Genomic DNA, 20,818 nt, shown 5'->3' with positions numbered 1-20,818 from the left:
TTGCTTTTTAAATTGGCTACCCAGACCATATACTTGAATGTCCAGCAGTTAATATCAGATTGGAATAAAAACAGAATGGTTTACATTAATATGAGGATTACAGGTTTTTTTAAGCCCTTGAATGGAATCCAAGAGATTTAAGAGTCTCTTCATTGTTAACAAGACAAAATCCTTATGAGCTGGGAAGAGGTGATATAGTGGCATCATCTTTGAAATATCTTAACTCATTGGATCCACAGGCTAAAAGTCTAACAGGGTCAGTTCTATGCTTGATCTTCTTTAGAAAGGTAAACATCATGTAGTTTATGACAGATCTTTCAGCCATTACTTTAAATCATGGCTGTTTGTTCTACAAAAACTATTAAACAATCTCATGGCTTTTTTGGTATGTTGCTTTGCTGAAGTTTATCATGGTAACACATCTCACCTTATATAACATTTCACAAAAATGTATCTTATTAAAATATCTTCAAGTTATTTAGCAGTTAAACTGGACAGGTAAAGCTGTTTGAGTACCTCTTATGTGAAGACAATGTGCAGTATTAATAAATGTGCTATAGAATTACATGACAGGTTTAATCATGTTTCAAATAGCCAACCTAACAAGAAACAGAGAAAATATTGATTATAGGAGAAATATTATGGGATTTCCATAAGGCCATTCAGTCAGCCCGCTATGTATAATCTGCCTAAGAAAATAGTCAAGAGTAAATTTCACTATAATTTTTCTATATTTTAATGTTTAATTGTACTTTTTAACATTTAACAACTGTGTGTTCATTCATTGGGTAGATATTTCTAACCTTTTTACCATTAGCCACAATACTGATTATATCCTCTACTGCATTAACACAAGAGTCTGTCACTTGGATATTAGTTGCACTCTTGGTATAAATTATATGTTTACCAGAGGCGCAATCATACTTTAAGAGTATTGGATCAAATATGTTTACCACTTAAGATCATATAGCACTTTGAAGGTAATGCAGGTCATCTTAAAAATTGTATCATTTCTTAGTCTGAAAATTAAGACCAAGGTAGTCTTTATTATTTTTAATAATAATGTAGAGTAGAGTAGTACTTAAATAGTGGGATATGTTTCCATCCAAATTTGGTTGACATGCTTTTATTTCAGTTTTTATTGTGATCATTTTTTATTTTGAATTGTAAATCCAGTAGAATTATACTAGACTACTTGTTTGTAAAGTCAACCTGGATGTTATTTAGGTCACAACTTAAATTTTTGAGCACATTTAGCCAGCTTTTTTTTTTTTAAAGTGAAGAAAGCTTCATTAGAACTTTCTTTTTTTGGTATAAGTATTCCCTTCATTACCTTTTATTCAAAGTGTGTCTCAGAATAGTATTAAGAAATCAGCATTCCACAAGTTAAAGAATTCTTAGGAATAATGGTTTGATCCATTAGATGTAAGGTGTTTTTGTGAAGTGAAAATACACTAGTACTAATACATTAAAAGAATTGTCCTTTGGAGTCAGACTTTGGAAATCTGTATTGCTTATTTCATGAATACTGCTGTGGTTCTTTTTTTTTTTCTTTTGAACTTCTCTTTTGTAATTACTTACAAAACAAGCATACCTATCTTATTACTTTATAGTTACATCTTTTTCTGACCAAAATTATTATTGAGCTTCACTAGAACCAAAAGTAACACTAAATTTATTTTGGCTTTTCCCCCAAATCAGATGTTTCCCTCAGAGAATAAAGATTAGTCCTTATTAAAGACATACAAAGGAATGTGCACAGGCTCTAATGGTAGTTAGAAAAATATTTTAGCAGTGCTTTCATTATTAAAATAAATATAAGGCCTTCAAAATTCTGTATTGTATAGGCAAAACCAACCCTTTTTATATGTAAATTCTGGCGTATTTATTAAACAACCAGCCTGATAACTTTACTATTGTACCTCACATAAGCAGCTTTTTTCTCTGAATGCTTTCTGAATGCCTTGATTACTTTTCTGGAATTGTATTTTTGTATTTCTAAATCAGCAAAAAATTTCTGACAAAATTTTGACACAAAAATTTCTAATCAAAGCTCTTAGTAGGTAACCTATTGGAATTGCAGTACCACCTATCTAATGGTCAGAGTTAAAATTAATAGTGGAATTGATGTCAAATGTTTACGTAATAAATAGGGGGAGGCAATACTGGGAAAGTTAACATGTAGTGAAAAGAGCCAGGTATTTAAAGCCAAAGGACTGGGAAGTCCTGGCCCCTGCCAGTTACTGTCTATGTGTCTTTTGGCCAGTTACTTAGCTTTTCTGGGCCTTAGGCTTCCTTACGTGATGAGGGGTATTGGATTAGGTACCTTTCAGCTCTAAATCATATGATTCAATATAATCTAAATAAGCATATTCAGGTATATTCCTTTTAACAGTGAGTTCAGTGTCCTTATCCTAAAAGCCTTCTAATATAGAGTTACTTCATGAGTTCATTTTTTTTAAGTTAAATATATACATTCACTCAGATCCCAGATTAACCTACTTTAATTGTCCCTCAGTTGACAGTAATTTGTTGAATACTTGCTAGTTGTTTAGAATTGTGTTCAGTGTAGTTGGGGAGGCAAAATACATGTAAGCCATAGTACATAAGTATATAAGCTTGTGTAATTCTGTTTTACAGTGAAAGTAATTTTATGGTGAGTTAAAATAAATCTTATGTGTAGTAGAAAATGTGTCATATACCTGTTGTTCTCTTTTGGACCCTTTTCAAGGATTTTGAATTGTGGGATGATGTCGGATTAAACATTCCAAAACCTCCAGACTTGTTACAACTCTACCGTGACTTTGGAAACCATCAAGTAACCGTGAAAGATGTTGCAGATGTGGCAAGTGGAGTAGAAGAAGATGAGTTAGAGGCTCTTACTCCAGTGTTAGGCAGCCTTCCTTCATTTGAAACCCCACAGCCTATAGAGGTAAGGAACATCAGCAACGCAGTTCTGTCTTCAGAAAGTCTTTATGTTATACATAAAATACATCTATATGACTACAGAATGACTACAGTCTGCTTTTCTCCTAATTGGTTCTAGAATTGCTTGATAGTACAGAAGCTAGAAGATAAAATTAGTTTATTGAATAGTGAGAAGTGGTCTTTGATGGAACAAATCAGAAGACTAGAGAGGTATGTATGCTCTGTTTTCATTGAACTCTTTGAGCAGCGTAAGAGTTGGAAGCTGATTTCATCATAGTAGCCAAAATTTCCTTTTATAGAATCACTGTATTATTATATATATTCTTCATCATAATTGGAATTACCTTGAAAAGCAATGAAAGAACAATTAGTTTCAAGTAAAGGAACTGATCAATACTTACTTTTCTAGAAAAGAAGATGACTTTCTCTTCGTTTTTCATCAATTATAGTGATAACTAAAGTATATAATTACACTGTATGTGGCATAGTCTAACTTAATCAAGAGCTTCTTTCCATGTTAGTTTGAAATGTTTTTTTGGCTTTGCCAAAGTTTGGTAGAGTAAACTTGCCTCTAAAAATTTTTTTTCTCTTGTAGCGAAATGGATATCCTCAAAAATGAGAATTTTTCCTTCCCCACGGTTTGTGACACAAGCCATCTTTCTTTGAACCAATTCCCTCACAGAATTTCTGAAGACAGTGAACAATACTTAGATATGAAGAATTCAGATAAGGATCAAACTAAGGATATTAATCTTTCAGTATCAGTTGAAACAGATGCCCTGACTCCTAAAGTGAATGACTTAAATTCTCTCCCAAGAAAAGAAAGGGAGAGAATGCCATCTTACTCTTCATCAAACAAAGACACGGTGCAGTTCGATAAACCAAATAGGTTAGTGTGAAAATTATTGCTTGAAGTGACTATTTCAGTTATATAAGAGTTACAGTTTGTATATTTGGTTTTATTTCAGATAGCAAACCTGAGAGAGAGAGAGAGAGAGAGAGAGAGAGAGAGAGAGTGTGTGTGTGTGTGTGTGTGTGTGTGTGTGTGTGTGTGTGTGTTTTTGTTACAGGTCCTTTATAGAGCATGGCTCTGGATATATAGTAGTCATCTGATAAATATATGGTGAATCAATTAGGAAAAAAATAAACACTACTGAATTATGTTAGTAAATATCATGTTAATAACATAAAAGTATTTATTCTTAAAGTACTTTTGCATGGTGCCTCTCTGCTATTTTGCATTACCAAGCTTCATACTATAAAATGAAACTTGAGAAAATTTCTCTTCTTGACTATAGGTATATATGCCTTAAGTTTCATAAAATTTTACAAGCTGAATCTTGGTAGAGAAAAAAATTTTATTTCTGACCTCTGTGGGGAAAAATGACTGATTGACCATGCTTTCATTTCTAAGGTAATAAACAGTACTGAAATCAGCAAGCTTTTATTAAGTCCTTACTATGTGCCAGGTACTATGCTAAGTGCTAGATGACAGCAAGATGTAGAAAGAGCACCTCTTCTCAAGGAGCTTACATTCTGATGAGGCAGACCTGAAAATTACTAGGTACATACAAAAAGTGAAGATACCGGCAGCTGGGGGAAGGGGAATGGGAAAGGCCTTCAGCAGAATGTAGATCCTAAAATATAATTGACTGGTGACTGCTACTAAATTAAGTAAATCAAATGAGGACTGCAGGATATTCATTCTTTTGATATTGTATGTGGAATATTTGCAAGGTACCATTCCCCTCAAAAGACTGATTCTAACTGAACTCTTCTTCAAGAGCAAGAAGGTACAACTACCCTGATCATCTTCCATTTGACTGGGAAATAGGGTGCATCCAGGAAAGTGGGCAAGTAGTACCAACCTGCATTCCAAAGGGTTACCTGCAACTCACTAAAATGTAGAATTTTTTAGTATTTAATGCTCAGATGTAATACTTAGAGTGAAAGCTACTTAGTAATTGGACTTAACTCTTTTAAATATGTAGTACTTAACATACTACCCTTAAAGATACTTCTAAAAGTTTAATATTTTTTCTGTAAGATTTTTGTAGATTAATATTGTTTTGATTTATTTACTGCAGAAATATTATATTCTTATAATAATTTTTCTGAGTGTCCTAAACTCTATAAACTGGTTTCTAATTAAGCAGTTGTTGAGATTCTTTTTTTTGGTTGCTTTTACAGTTAGCTGAAATAAAATATGGTTTCAGCTATAATGTTCAAAGCTGATACAAGTAAAAGAGCCTGTACTAATTGTTAGAAACACATATTGAACTGTGGCCACTTTGTAAATCATATGAAAGTCTTAACTTTTTTTACACAAGAAAATATATATGTGTAACATACGTAATTGTGTATGTGTGCACGTGTGTGTTTTCTCTTTTGACATGTAATAAGTTTGTGTTTAAGGAGTACAGTAGTTTTATCTATATGTTCAAGCTGCATTTCATAAGGAAGTCTACATTGCTACTGTAATTCCTCACTCTCTTGTACTCTGTTTAATTCTTCTATCGTATGCCATGTTCTTCCGCCATCTACAGCCTCACCGCACTGCTAGTGCTGTCTTCTTAGGTTCTAAACTCTTAATACATCATTCAGTCTCGTTGCTTTAAGAACCAACCTGTTAGGCCATTCTGAATCGGAAGAACTTGTTGACAGTCATTTCAGACTCATCTACACTAAAAACTAATAATTAGGACTAAGAGATCTCACTAATATTTTTGTGTGAAACTAGCCATCATATCAGTTTGCACTTAAATCTTTTATAAGGATATTTGCTCAAGCTTAAAGTAGAAATTTAAACTAGCATTAACTAATTTACTATCTACTTTATGCCTTCTTTCCAAACCCCAAAGCATAAAGATCTAAATAGTTATCAGTGTATTTTCTCTATAAATTTCGGTGTTTAAGTCCTTGATCATTTTTTTATTGTTGTTATCATGCACTGTTATTCTAGGAAATTATCACCTGCTTTCCACCAGGCGCTATTATCTTTTTGTCGGATGTCAGCAGATAGTCGTTTGGGATCAGAGGTAACCTTCTTTTCCTTTATAACTCTTCCATCAGGTGTCTTTGTTACTATTCTTCTAAAATAGACTATTCCATGGTTTTTCTTTTAAGTGTCTATTCTCCAGCAAGAGCTATTGCCTTTTAAATCTATGATAGGTCTATATTTCAAGTATAACTCATTCATTCGATTCAATAAATATTTATAGTTTTAAATAAACATTTCTTAAATCTTTTGAATTTTGTTCTTTAAAAATTACTGAGGGCCAGTTGGGTATCTTACCCCACAAGAAAGGAGAGGGAGGAAGATAAAAAATAATAAAAGGGGGGGGGATGATGGAGGGGAGGGCAGATGGGGGTGGAGGTAATCAAAACAAACACTTTGGAAAGGGGACAGGGTCAAAGGAGAAAATTCAATAAAGCGGGATGGGTTGGGAAGGAGCAAAATGTAGTTAGCCTTTCACAACATGAGTATTGTGGAAGGGTTATACATAATGATACATGTGTGGCTTAGGTTGAATTGCTCGACTTCTTAGGGAGGGTGGGTGGGAAGGGAAGAGGGGAGAGAATTTGGAACTCAAAGTTTTAAAATCAGATGTTCAAAAAAAAAAAAAGTTTTTGCGTGCAACTAAAAAATAAGATACACAGGCATTGGGGCGTAGAAATTTATCTTGCCCTACAAGAAAGGAAGGGAAAAGGGGATGAGAGGGGAGGGGGGTGATAGAGGGAAGGGCTGATTGGGGATCAGGGCAACCAGAATATATGCCATCTTGGAGTGGGGGGGAGGGTAGAAATGGGGAGAAAATTTGTAATTCAAACTGTTGTGAAAATCAATGCTGAAAACCAAATATGTTAAATAAATAAATTTAAATTAAAAAAAAAAGGGAAAAAAATTAAAAAAAAATTACTGAGGGGAACTGATAAATATGTTTTATTTTTCGTTATGCAGAATGTGCTATTGAACAGATACTTTTTTGAATTGAATATATCAGCATTCATGCATAAGTCAAAGAACAAGAAAATAGATATAGAAAAATTGTATATTGTGTTCTCTTTTTTAACTAAATGAATTGTTGGGTTTTTAGGTGTCCCGGATTGCAGACAGCGAAAAAAGTGTCATGTTAATGCTGGGACGTTGCCTACCACATATTGTTCCAAATGTGCTACTTGCAAAGCGAGAGGTGAGACATCTAAAAATATTTTCAGTTTTGTAATCTCATCATGGTGTCCACTCTTCATTTTGAAGTTCAGTGTTATATTTTTATTTTGTGAAAGTCTGTTACTTGCAATCATATTCTTACTTTTGTGCATGCATCTCTGCTCCTAGAGAATGGTTATACACCTCTGTCAGGTGAGTTAAGTAAAACTGCATGGTATTCACAACTTTCCTCCTTTGCTTTATGACATCGTTAGCTTTTGCAGCACTAACTATTACTGTAGGTCCATCTACTTGTTATAAACATTGTTCTATTTTACATTTAACTAATTATTTTATTATAGTTCTTGATATGAACTACTTGTGGGAAAAAATGGGAAATCTTTATAGGGGAATTAACAGTGATTAATAACTACTATTTCCTAAAAATACTTTAGCAAGTGTCAGTGTCCATGTATTAATCTTGTCTAGCAATAAAGTATAGTTGCAATGTGATAGCATAATTGTGATAATCATTAAAGTAGTCAAAAATAGATTTTGTTTTTTAATTTTTAACACAATATTGAAAAATATTTTAAATACCCTAATTAAATTTATGATTGCACATGTAAAATATCTAGTGGTGTGATTGTTAAATGACCCAAGAAATCATTTCTCCATTTGAATTCAGCCAGAAAACATAAATAATGAAAATTTATGTTCATCTTTACATGCAGTTAGATGTGATTTAATTTGTAGTATAACAAATCTTGCTCGTGAGATAATTGTTAAAATTCAGAAAGCATGATAAAGCAAATTTTGTTTAAGTTATATTTGTTCTTACTATTAGCAGTCTTCTCTATCACATTTATCTATGGGGACCTACAGTATGCTAGGTATATAGTGCATTCAGCATAATTCTATTTAAAGCTTATCTACCGATACCCTTTTATCCAAGAAACTTGTACTGATCCTTAAGAAAATTTACACATTCATATTTCAGAAATTTTATTCATTTATTATGAAACAAAAGTAAACTACTATAGTTGAGAAGATTTCTTTAATAATTCTCTAAATGTTGCTAAATATAAAGAAGTTTGAGAAACGTTTCGTGAGTTGAAGGATCAGTGCTAGATTTCAACTTGTTTTGCATTTCTGCCTGGCAGAATGTTTGAGCTTTTTTTCCTTTTTTTTTAATAGCTTATAATGTATTATGTGTAATGCATTAATTTTGCAGCCCTTTAAAACTCCTATTTCATTCTTGAAAATATAAGGAAAAAGCTGAGTATTTTAGGGTGGAATTTGTTATAGTTCTTTCAGTGTGAATTTTCTTGTATATAATGACAGCTATGCCATTGAAATCTGGTTGTACTGCATGAAAGATTTAAATACTTTGCATCACTTGTATTTATAGAGTACAGATTTTGACTTTTCTGGTTTTCTTAAACTTGAAAAATTCTATGTCCATGACATGGAAAATTAATCATTTTTCCCTTCGTATGTTTTCTGATGTTTGGCCGTATTGAAATATTTCCTATTTTATTAATACTTACACTGGTAAAATTTGGGTTATCTTTGAAGCCAAATTGCTAGTCAAGTATGTTAGTAGAAGTATTGTTTTGCTTTGGTTTAAAATACCAGCATACTAACCGTATTTACCATACTTAAAGCTATTTAAAACATGAATTGAAATGAATTTCTCTTTATTTCATAATCATGTTTTTTTAAATATAGATAAGAGTTTTTGTGGACATTTTATAATCACTTACTTGGATTTCTTTTTCTGAGTCTAATTCTTTGTAGCAACATTTTGACATACAGGATTAGCCTTTGAACCCACCTTTTTCTGGGTCTTCAGACTGTAATACTTATCATCATAGGGTACTTCATGAATTTTAGAGGTCTGTCAAATGATCTCACATTGTTTCTTGTGTTTTGGAAATCATAGAATGCGATATAATTACTTGTAAAAACTTTGAACATTATAGCTGAAACCATTTTTAGTCCAAACTTTATGACATACTGTATTTTAAACAAATTTCTCTTGAGTTAACATGCACATTTATAAATTGTAGATTAGTCTTAATATAGTAACTTAGTAAATATAAGATTAGGCTTACAGGATAAAGGTACATAACTTTTAGATTTTGGTTAAAGAAAGCAGGTTCTATAATTTCTTGGAGGCTGACAAGTTAGTTTTTTAATACACAAAGTTCAAAATCGTGATAAAAAATAGTTTTACTCTTTGTTTTCTTACATTTCTCTTTTAAGTAAAAGAAATTAATACAACCCCCAGAGGGCAGCAAAAGTAAAATCATGACATCCTCTAAATTCAGCTTAGTCTTTTCCTTTTCTTTTCCCATTGGCATGTAATTCATTGCCTGTTGCCTTTGAATTAAAAGAAGCAAAATGCTAGACCAATTTTCTTTCAGTGATTATTATCATAGTCCCCTGTAATATCATGGTTAAAAATACTTAAATCTTTATACTGTATATAGATCAAAAGCTTTACAGAAGAAACATGTTCATTATAGCTTATTCATTATGCAAGTTGCCTGGCTGTTTTTTAAACTTCATTTTTGACAGTAATCTCTGCCTTAATAAATATGAAAAGGAAAGTTCTTGATTATTAAAATATGAACTTTCATTTTTAAAAAACTCCAAAACCCAAATTCAAGTAATAAATGAACCAAAGTGTGCTCAGTGCAAGGAAGGCAGTGTATACAAGGTAGATAAATTGGAAACAAAAAGGAGAGAACTGGTTCTCCAGAGCTTGTACAACAGAAGCTAGAATCAGCAGAGATTTTTTTACCAGTCTTCATAGAAATCTAACTTCACTTAAATGTCACTTTTCTTTATTTACTTGGTAAAAAATGACTTCTTAATCTGATTGAGTTATGAGCACTAGGAGCAGCAAATATTAAAGTAGCATAGCTTTAACCTTATTTCAGTAACATAGATGCCATAGAGTATCTTCATAACTTACCTTTACGTTGAGCTAAAATAAATACCTCTCTGAATCCACATAAACTTTTTAATTTATTTTTACCTCATGGTGAATGATGTGCTCTTCAACATTATTGGAATCTAAAGGAAAGCTCTGTAAGTCCCTTTTATAGGCTCTCTGAATATGAAGCTGTAGGAACTTCAGATAATAGAATTCTCAGATTTAGGGTAGTCCCAGAAGGTCCTAACAGCTAGTCTTTTGCAGGTAAGTAACCCTTTTTCTCTACCTCTACATTTATCGGTATGACACTACACTAATTTATGTTTTTTATTCTCACTTAGGGAATTCTAACAAGTGATCTAGATAGTTTCTGTAGCTACTATCTTAGGTATCCCTGAACTATTGAGAAAGCTTAAGTGGTTTCCTATCCCATCAGGCCAATTTATCCTAGAAAATCTTCCAGAGCTACCATTTTTGAACATATTATTCACCTACCCAAAAGTTTGTAGCTACCGGTTACTTCTTTTTGCTTACAGTATCATTTGTAGAATGTTTGCCTTGTTTTTGAGGCTGCTCACCAATTTGTAGCCTCTGTCTCATCAATCTAATTTCTCAATTCATCATTATATAAATTGCTCTACCAGCAAAGTAAATCTACTTGCAGTTCCCTGCACAACCTTTGTACTTTTGTATTATTTACACAACCTTCTTCCACAGATGTTTTTACTTCTCTTTATCTCAGAAACTGATATAAATCACTCTTCTGAGGTATTCCAATACTTTTTTTTTCCACTAAAGAACTGATTCAAAAAAAAAAAAAAGAGGGTATCATCCAGTTCAGCCCTAAACTCCATCTGTATCTGAAACAGGCTTTTCCACATGTAGCTAACATAAGTTAAATGAAGATCATGAGCAAACTCTCATTATGAGACACAACTTTCTAGCTGCTTGTTCCTTTTCCAAGAATAGTAACAAAGAAAGGGATTTTTATACAGGGTTTTCTATTTCCTTAGGAAGAAGCCCCAAAGGTGTAAAAACAATTTAGTGTGTGTTATGTGGTGTTTATTATTACTGTAGTTCTATACAAAGTCAACCTAAATAATTTGTGTAAATTTAAATTGTATGTAAATGTTATTTTATTCCAAGTCAGAAAGCAAAATGGAAATTGTAATAAAGTTAAATATTGAATCTTAGCAAAACTCTGTACTTATTTCAGCTTATGAGATTATAGATATATTGTACCAACAACTGGATAAGGATCAAATATTTTGGATCTTTCAGTGTTTTCTTTTCATGGTTAGAAGATTACATTTTCCTGAAACCAGAAGAAATGATTAAAAAAAAGATTAAAAATTTGCAACAATTAACCTGAATCTACTGAATTTATTAATATCAATTAAAATTGCTACATATGCTAGATAAAGAAGACTATTAAAAGAAGACTGTTGCTATTTTAAAATGATTATAAGGATGAGCTAATGTATGCTATCTAAAGTGGATGATCTGAATTTTGTTTCCATTCTGACATTTGTTGGGCTAAGGTCTTACACTTCCAGTAATATGCACAGCCTCCATCAAGTAAAAGAGTAATGCTTTATTTTACTGAAGACTGTTCATGAAGAGAGGAGACTAAAACTTTCTTCAAGGTCATCACAAAGGTGCATCCTCTTATCCACATTTCCAGTCCTCTCGTCTTCCTTTCATAAAAAAGAATTACATATTGTCAGATTTTCTCATTTCAATACTTGGACAATTTTGAGCAACAATTTTCTGTTTTTTTATAGACATCCATGCACTAGTTTTGTGTCTGTCCCTAGATAATTTTTTTTAAAAATAAATTTATTTATTTTTAGTTTTCAACATTCACTTCCATAAGTTTTAAATTTTCTCCACCTTCCTCCCCTCCACAAGACAGTGTACAATCCAATATAGGCTCTACATATCCATTCTCATTAAACATTTTCACATTAGTCATGTTGTATAGAAGAATTCGAATGAATGGGAGGAACCATGAGAAAGGAAAAAACGAAAAAAGAGCAAATAATATGCTTCCATCAGCATTCAGACTCCTGTATTTCTTTCTCTTGATGTGGAAGGCATTTTCCATCATGATTCTTTTGGAGTTGTTTTAGGTCCTTGCATTGCTGAGAAGAGCCAAGTCTATGAAGGTTAGTCATTGCACAATGCAGCTGTTACTGTGTACAGTGTTCTCCTGGTTCTGCTCACTTCACTCAGCATCAGGTTCATATAAGTCTTTCCAGGTTTTTCTGAAGTCACCCTGCTCATCATCTCTTACAGCACAACAGTATTCCATTATGTTCATATACCACAACTTGTTCAGCCATTCCCCAAATGATGGGCATCTCCTTGATTTCCAGTTCTTTGCCACCACAAAAAGAGCTGTTATAAATTTTTTGTACATGTGGGTCCTTTTCCCATTTTTATGATCTCTTTGGCATACAGCCCTAGAAGTGGTATTACTAGGGCCTGGATAATTTTTATGGGCATGCCATTCAGAGGGATTATTTCCCCCCTCACTCCACACAAAGGCACTGGGGGAATTAGAGAAAGAGTGAACTTAAGGAAAGCCTGGGCCTAATTTCTGCCTCTTAATTTATCTTGGTTTTCTGACCCTGGGCGAGTCACTTCTCAGTCCCCAGAAAGACTTGAAGACTTGGTGTTGCACATTTGCGTCATTAGATTGAGTTGCCTCACTGAGAGTTTTTAAATCACTGCACTATTCAAATCATAGACCCAGGTTAAAAGATTTTTTTGGAAATTTTTCATTTGAAGTTTTTAAAGTTTATTTTTATTGATATATTTTGTTTTTACCTCCCCTGCATTTCTCCCTGTCTTATTCATATTTATCTATTGTTTTCTACACTTGAATAATATAATATTCCCCTCACAGTTATGTTCAGTTTTTTGTTTAGCTGTTCCTTCATGGATATACATCCCTCTTGATTTTAGTTCTTTTTACTAGAAAAGGTGAACATATGAATATTTTGGTTTAAGTGGATCTTTCTTTTCTTTTTTCAAAATATTTTAAAAAGCATTTGTTAAGCATTTACAATGTCTGCAGAATTATGATGGCTTTAGATACACAAATATAAGAACAAAATAGATAGTACCTATTATTAAGGAATTTCTATTTTTTTTTAAATTGTGTAGATAGCTTTGTTCACATCACTTAACTTTTCCAGTTTATTTTTCTTCCCTCCCCTTTCCAGGGAGCTCTCTCTTATAATGAAGAATAAAAAAAGAAAAAACAGGGCAAACCAAACCAATCAACACGTTGAAAAAATTGATGTTAAATGAAGTATTTCACACCTATAACCAAGGTGGGGAAGTACCTTTTCATAGCTCTTTGGCGCCAAGCTTGGTCATTATAATTTCACATCATTTGCTTTTGATTGCTGCGATTCTTTAGATTTACAGTGTTGTGGTATGTTGTTTTCCTTTACATCGGCTTCTTTGCATAAGGTTTTAAAGTCTGTCTCTGGTTATCTGTATTCATCATGTTCATCTTTTCTTACAGCATACTACTAATCCACTTCATATACCATAACTTGTTTAGCCAATTTCCAATTAATTGCTGTTTGGTTTTTTTTGTTTCCAATTCTTTGCTTCTTCATAAGGTTCTGATATAAATGTACCGGTGTATATAGGGATTCTTTTTATCATTGACCTTCTCTTCAGATACTTGCCTAGCAGTGGGGTCACTGATTCAAAAGGTGTGGTCATTTATTCATTTTCTTAGCATAAATCTAAATTACTTTTCCAGAATAGATTGGCCAATTCATAGCTCTACCAACAATGTGTTAGTGTGCCTGTCTTATCACAACCCTTTCAACAATGGCTTCCTATTTTGTGTCATTTTTGCCAGTTTGCTGCATGTTAGGTAAAAAAATCTCAGAGCTCTTTTGATTTACATTTTCACTAGTAATTTGAAATATTCTTTTATATAGTTGTTAAAGTTTGTAGTTATCTTTTTGAGAACTGGAAAATAGTTTTTAAAGAAAACTTTATATTTGAAATCTTCCTCCATAATCAATATAGACTTTTAAAATCTTTTGTTCTGCTTTACTCCATTATTTTAGAGAAACATTTTGAAGTAGTCATTAAAGAGCTATTCTTGAAGTTAAGAAAATCTGTTCCAAGTTCCAATTCTGACATTAGGTAGCTGTGTCACCCAGGCACATCACATTACTCTTAGTGTTCTAGGCAACTCTTTAAGACTACAAATAGTAAAGAAGTCACTGATCTGAATCAGTAGAGGGCAATTCCCTCGCTCATGAGTTACCTCTACCAGTTCAACCACAGATTCAGTCTCTGTTCTTGTCCTATCCCTCTAATCAGTTTATGTACTATGTGCCAGGCATTATGTGCTAGGTACCAGGAATGTTAAGTGTTTCACAAATATTATCTCATCTTTTCCTCATAACCACCCTGCAAAGTAGATGGTATTGTTTTCTCCATTTTGTAGTTGAAGAAATTGAGGCAAACAGGTTAAGTGACTTCCCCAAGGTCTCACACCTAATAAGTGTCTGCAGTTGGATTTGAGCTCAAGTCTTACTGAATTGAAACTTTGTTCTTAAAATCACTTCACTGAAAAGCTTTCTTTTTGGGTTAATTTTACAAAAGCTTGATATCCTGGTTGCTGTATGGGTCCCTCGTACTCTGGGTTTTTAATGAAATGTATAAAGATTTAAGTCTTGGTTACAGATATGCTTAGGTAAAGAACAACATCTTTCTATCAGTATCACTTTATTTTGCCTGCCCCTTTCATAATAATAGTCTTAGGTAACTTAATCATGTTCATATTTAAAGTTTTAATCAAATAATTTGAAATTGCCAACCCATATCCTGAATGATGTTCTTCTCTTCCTCTAGCTACCTTCAAATAGCAAATTAAAGTTTTAAAAAGATAGCTTCTAGATTAAATGAAGTGTACTGTTTGGTAATGCTGCTATTTGATATACTGATTGATTAGGACTGCATTCTTGAAAGATGAATACTCAGGGGAGATAACCAGGTTTATAAAATTATGAATAATATTGATATGGTGACACCTACTTTTAAAATAAATTGTGAGATATTAGAACACTGACTCTCCGGGAAGCTTGAAAATGGTAAATTTAAGAGAAAGTACTTTACGATTTGCAGGTATTAATTTACAGAATGCATCATTAGAAGAAGTAATGTAAGCCAAAAGTATGAATACTAAAAATTTAGATAAATTTCATAGATGACAGATAATAACTAGGATATCTTTGGCCATCTTCTTAACATATGCTACTTTGATGTCCTCTTCTGAGTAAAGTAATCCTAATTCAGTGAAACTATCTCCATAGTTCACATTTCTTTTTCTTTAAATATCTTTTGTGGCTCTCTTCAATTTTTAAAAAAATTATTGTTTTATTCTGGATTTAACAGAAACCAAAACAGCATTATATTGTCTTATATATAAAAGATATGTATGATATATCTTACTTGTATATAAGATATATAATAAATCTTATTGTATATATAAGGTATATGTGATATGTCATATATTATATAAAGAACAAAAAAGAGAGTTGTTTGTGAAAATGCAAATCTGTATTGCATAGACCTTGCTTTTAAAGAAAAATGTATAATAAAATTAAACAAGCTACTTTCAAAGATTTCCTATTCTTCCATATTTCCTTATGAACTTCTTTCTTTGTATTTTTGAGAAAGTGCCTCAGTAACCCTTTTTTCTTTCTTTTTTGGGGGAGTGGTGGTAGTATTCATATTGCTGCCTCTTCTCCATATTCCACCCCCCTGCCCCCACCAATAAAAAAAGAAAAACACACTTTTTATACTTTGTAACCAAAAATTATTGTCAATAAAATAAAATTCATACATTTGCTGCATTTAAAAATGTATTTCTAACTGTGCACCTTGAGTACATCACTCCTCTATTAAGTAGGTGGCATACTTCTTATCAGTCTTCTGTGGTCGTGATCATTGCAACGATCAGAGTTCTAAGATTTTGATTTACATTGTTGTGACTGTATAAATATTCTGGTTCTGCTCATTTCATTCTGCATCAATTCATACAAGTCTTCTTGTTTTCATGAAACAATTTGTTTTGTAATTTCTTACAGTGTAGTTCTATTTCGTTACATATATCATAATCTTTTCTCAATTGATGGACACTTTTGTTCTTTGTTTTTAAAAAAAGTTGCTATAAATATATTTACGTAGATACATGTACATTTTTCCCTCTCTCTCATCCCTTTGGGATTTGAGGCCTTTTAGTGTTTTACAGATAGTTCAAAGAATATGCAATTTAGTGACTTTTGGGGACATAGTACAAAATTGCTTTCCCAGAAAAAATTCTTAGCCACAGCAATAGCTCACCAATGTACTGTCATCTGAAGTTGATTTTTGCTTATGATTATTCCCTCCCTAACTTTACATATTCTCTTAGCTGCCCTTCTCTTCCTGTCTGTGCATATTTCCCCATTAAATTTAGTGTATTTCTATATCAAAATCCGTGTGTTTTTGCATGTGTGGACATGTGTTCAATTAACCTTTGCCAATTTAAAAAAGAGTGAGTTTCAAGAAGTGGTCTTATTCCTCCTTCATGCTTCTTTTCTCCTGATATACCCAAATGATGAGATACATAAGTTTCCCCACCTCCTTTTTAAAATTTCTTCCCAAGAGTATTCTTTTTTCTTGTCTTTTCTTTCCTCTAGTCAAAGATAACAGAAAACCCCAGAATTGCCCCTAACCTCTATATTTGCTATGACTCTTGAAAACAGTGAGATTTTAAGATATGTTTGTCTCTTCTCTGTTTGAATATGAGGAACTAAGTAATAATTGCTTCCAGTTGCTCAAATAGTGTTTGCATTTCACAGATTCTACCCACTTCTGATCTCTCATCAAAAATGCTTGAAATTTCTTTCTTATTAAAGCTCCATTTTCCCTCTGTAGGATTATTCTCCATTTTTCAGGATACTTTTTTTTCTATTGTAAGACTCTATCTTTTGGTATATCATATTCCAAAATTCCCTTTTCTTGATAGTGGTTGGAGATTTTGTGGTTCTATCCTGAATCCTCTCATTTCTTGGCATTCCCTTTGAGTTTTGGAAAACAAATGACCATTGATTAGTAAAACAGAATTTTTATTTCATTATTCTTACAAGCTACATTTCCATTTGTCTGGTGGCAGATCTCACTTGTCAGTGCGGTGTTATAAGTGCCGTAATTGACATGTTGCTTATTATGATCCCAGGTTTTTTTCTGTCCCTTTTATGACAAGATGGTACTGAAGGTCATCCTTCCTTAGGTGTGACGTGATGCTGTTGTCCTTACTGAATTTCATTCTCTTTGTTATTAAACTATTAATAACAAGCTCATTCTGAATTTTCATCCTTCTTTCAGGGTCTTGGTAACTAATTAATGTTCCCCTCAAGTTGATATCATCTGCAGACTTAAGTGTGTTTTCTTTTCCTTTTCAGTACCATTTGTTCCTCACCCTGTTAATATTGAAAATGGAATTGATAACCATGCTATACAACTCCCCAGCCAGCTGTTGCATATAACCAATCATTTCTGTCATATAGACCAGAGGTTCTGAAACTTATTTGACCAACTCACCCTTTTCAAAAAAAAATTTATTCAGTGGCCCCCTGGAAATCTTTCTTTAACAGTTCTAGATTGATTGATTGATTGATTGATTGATTGGTAATTTACATCATTTCAAAAATAATTTTTAAAAATAAATTTAAATTTAATAATTTATTGTAAATTTGTGGGGTTTTCCTGCATTGAAATTTTGATGATGCAATAATGCATCATGTAGCCATATGGTATCATATTGTAAACAAGTTATTACACCTACAGTATATTCCTGCTGATACATGCTGCACTTCCCAACAGTGCATGGCATGCTCACCTGCCAGCACTTACTTGTTAAGCGCTGTGGGTGGACTTTGAAAAACAACAGAATCGCTATGATTCCAACAGATGGAACATGTAAGGAAGGTTTTTCAAACTTTTCTTGTCTTCTCTTCTTATGCTTCCACCACCCCTTTATTTTTATTCAATGTCCCCCAGTTGCACCTGAGTCTTATCCCACAGCTCCTGGATCATTCCAGCCCTCCCCAGAGGGCAGTATTGCCCATTTTGGGAACCTCTGATGTAGACCTTTGATCCTATGAAGGTGGTATGTAGGTCTTTCTGTGTTGAACACAAGCTACTAACCGTTGCCCACCCAGGCTCTTGTTTCAGACATTATTCTTTGTTGCTGTCCTAGATTCTGTACTATGATTCTTGTGGTTTCTGTTATCTTCCCAGACTCTCCACTGCCAGCAACTCTTCTCCATCTATTCTTGGCTTCACTCATGCTACATTACTTTAAACAGAAAGTTGCAAAGACCTCAGCCATTGACCTGCCAGCATGTGTCTTATGATTTCCTTGGATCAGTTTAGCATCCAAAAATTTTCCAGTGTTGGAACTTGATGCTTGCTTGTAAAGAATAGTCTCAAAGGTCGATATAAATTATACCACTTATACATCTTGAAAAGAAAAGTTGCCTATTCCATTAATTTGTCCTTTTTGTAACCTTTTAGATTTCCTTTTGAAAGCCATATAATGAGCAAGGAAAAAAAAAACTTAGGTTCATCTAAAATAAAAATTAAGACTATTGAGTGTTTAAAAGAGAGAAGTATGCGGTTAGGCTGAAGAGGTAGTCTAGAACTAGATAAAAACTTTGAATATAAGAATGCAAAGTGTGAACTTATATTCCATGAGTAGTAGGGAACCATTATAGGTTTGTAATTAAGGTCTTGACATGATCTGACCTGCAGGTAGGAAAAATTAGTACACCAGACTTTTACATTAGAATATATTTATTTAAGAAATTTTCTGTCCTACTTATTAATTTTATTGCTTTGTTATATATTAATAATAACAGCTAACATTTATATAAAGTCAGCTAGGTTTTATAGTGAATAGAGCATTGGGCCTGGAGTCAGAAAGACCTGAGTTCAAATCCAGCCTTAGACCCTAGCTGTGCGAGCCTGGGCAAGTCACTTAACCTGTTTGCCTCAGTTTCCTCATCTGTAAAATGACTTGGAGAAGAAAATGGGCAAATCACTCCAGTGTCTTTGCCAAGAAAACCTCAGATGGGGTCATGACAAGTCTCAGACCACTAAAATGACTAAACACCAGCAGCATTTATATAGCATTTTAAGGTTTGTAAGGTGCTTTACATATGTTAATTATTTAATGCTTACAACAATTCTGTGTAATAGTTGCTATTATCCCAATTTTATAGATGAAGAAACTGGGGCACAGGCAGGTCAAATGACTTGCCCAAGATCACACAGCTAATAATTGTCTGATGCAACCTAAACTCACTCCAACTCCCACCACTCTATCCATGGTGCCACTTAGCTGCCTCCAGTAAGTGAAGAGCAACAGTAACCATGCTGCTAGAGGAAGTAGGCCAAGCACAGAAAGAGAGAGAGAGGTGGACAAAGAAGTAAAGGTGGAGGGAATTCAGGGGTTCTGAAGTGAGAATCAGTTTTGCCAAACTTGGCAGTTAATTTTAGTTGCCACCTTCAGCCTATTACTACTTTTTCATTACTGCCCAATAAATTGCTTATTAGCTAACATTTACAACTTTTTTTTTTTCATCGTGCCTCCCAAGACTTTTGTGGGGCACACTCACAAGCCCACAAGGAGGAATTCTCCTGGTAGCATTAGTGGCCAAAGGAATTTTACTCCATGAAGTCATCCAAAGACAGACTCAGACTTGCATACCAAGTTTCTTTACCTCAACTCAGTGTTCTCAAATGACAGTTTTTATCAAAATATTAATATTTTGTAGAAAGTCACTTAAGTTTTACCTACACAATTAGAATCATATTCCATTAAGAAATTAATCAAATAGCATCACCTTGTATCTAAACTCACAATGATGCTTAAACGCTTATAAATTTAGTAACACACTGCTTTCTAATGCCAAATTATTTTTCTAAGTTAATCCTTTATTCCTTTTGATCTTGATTACTTATTAATCTGAGACCTACTGTGGGGACCTAATGTGAAGTTGAAGCACAGGAAATTAAATGGTTTAAATTCTTTTCACTTCTCACAGGTGAAACTTCCTTAGCTCTTCTAGTCTCTGTCTTTGCCCTGTCAAGCCCCTCTGCCTCCCCTGCAGACACAGGATTTTTACCAGGTAGCCTAAAACTTTTGAATTTGATATAAAGAATTTAGAGTTCAAGTTAAGAGACTGTAAGTCATGCTTTCCAGTTCCATCTCAGCTTCCTCTGGCAATGAATATCATCTGTTTTTCAGGGAGGATCTTCGGGGGGGTGGGGGGGGAAGACATTTCTCCTGCAGTGAGTAATATTTTCATTCTTGTTTTCCTTGAGCATATCATTCAGTTTGTAACAAAGTTTAATTCTTTACAGGTTATCCATTCTGAGAGGAGAGAAAAGGATATAACTTTTTTCTTATGACTTTATAGTATCTGCATTAAAACAAAAGCTGTGCACACCATGGACCATTTTTACAAAAATTTCACCTACTTACCCCTTTGAGATTTGTATTCTTAACTGGAATTGAGATACTACTCCAAGATGAAGAATCTCTTTTGAACATATGATTTTATAATTCTTATTTTAGTAAGAATTGAATTTGAATCTAATAAACATAAAGCCAGTTTTGATTACCTAATATACTCTTCTGACTGGTATAGCAAAAATTTAATCTATTACTACTTCTGTCCCAACTGTGTATTTTGTTTATTTAA

The 20,818-nt window shown here is 33.2% G+C and overlaps 1 protein-coding gene across 3 annotated transcripts in view; it reads left to right on the top strand.

Moving 5' to 3' along the window:
• RELCH (RAB11 binding and LisH domain, coiled-coil and HEAT repeat containing) overlaps window positions 1-20,818 on the top strand; it is a 143,208-nt gene that overhangs the window by 55,647 nt on the left and 66,743 nt on the right. For all 3 annotated transcript variants that reach the window (XM_036755628.1, XM_036755624.1, XM_036755619.1), the window contains exons 6-10: window positions 2,732-2,932; window positions 3,047-3,138; window positions 3,524-3,817; window positions 5,891-5,966; window positions 7,026-7,121. In XM_036755628.1, coding sequence (XP_036611523.1) covers window positions 2,732-2,932; window positions 3,047-3,138; window positions 3,524-3,817; window positions 5,891-5,966; window positions 7,026-7,121 — 759 coding nt within the window. The remainder of the gene's footprint in view (window positions 1-2,731; window positions 2,933-3,046; window positions 3,139-3,523; window positions 3,818-5,890; window positions 5,967-7,025; window positions 7,122-20,818) is intronic.

Source organism: Trichosurus vulpecula, chromosome 1 (genome assembly GCF_011100635.1).
Source record: "Trichosurus vulpecula isolate mTriVul1 chromosome 1, mTriVul1.pri, whole genome shotgun sequence".
Taxonomy (NCBI): domain Eukaryota; kingdom Metazoa; phylum Chordata; class Mammalia; order Diprotodontia; family Phalangeridae; genus Trichosurus; species Trichosurus vulpecula.
Note: the sequence above shows the minus strand (reverse complement) of the source record. Positions and strands in the feature narration are given on the sequence as shown.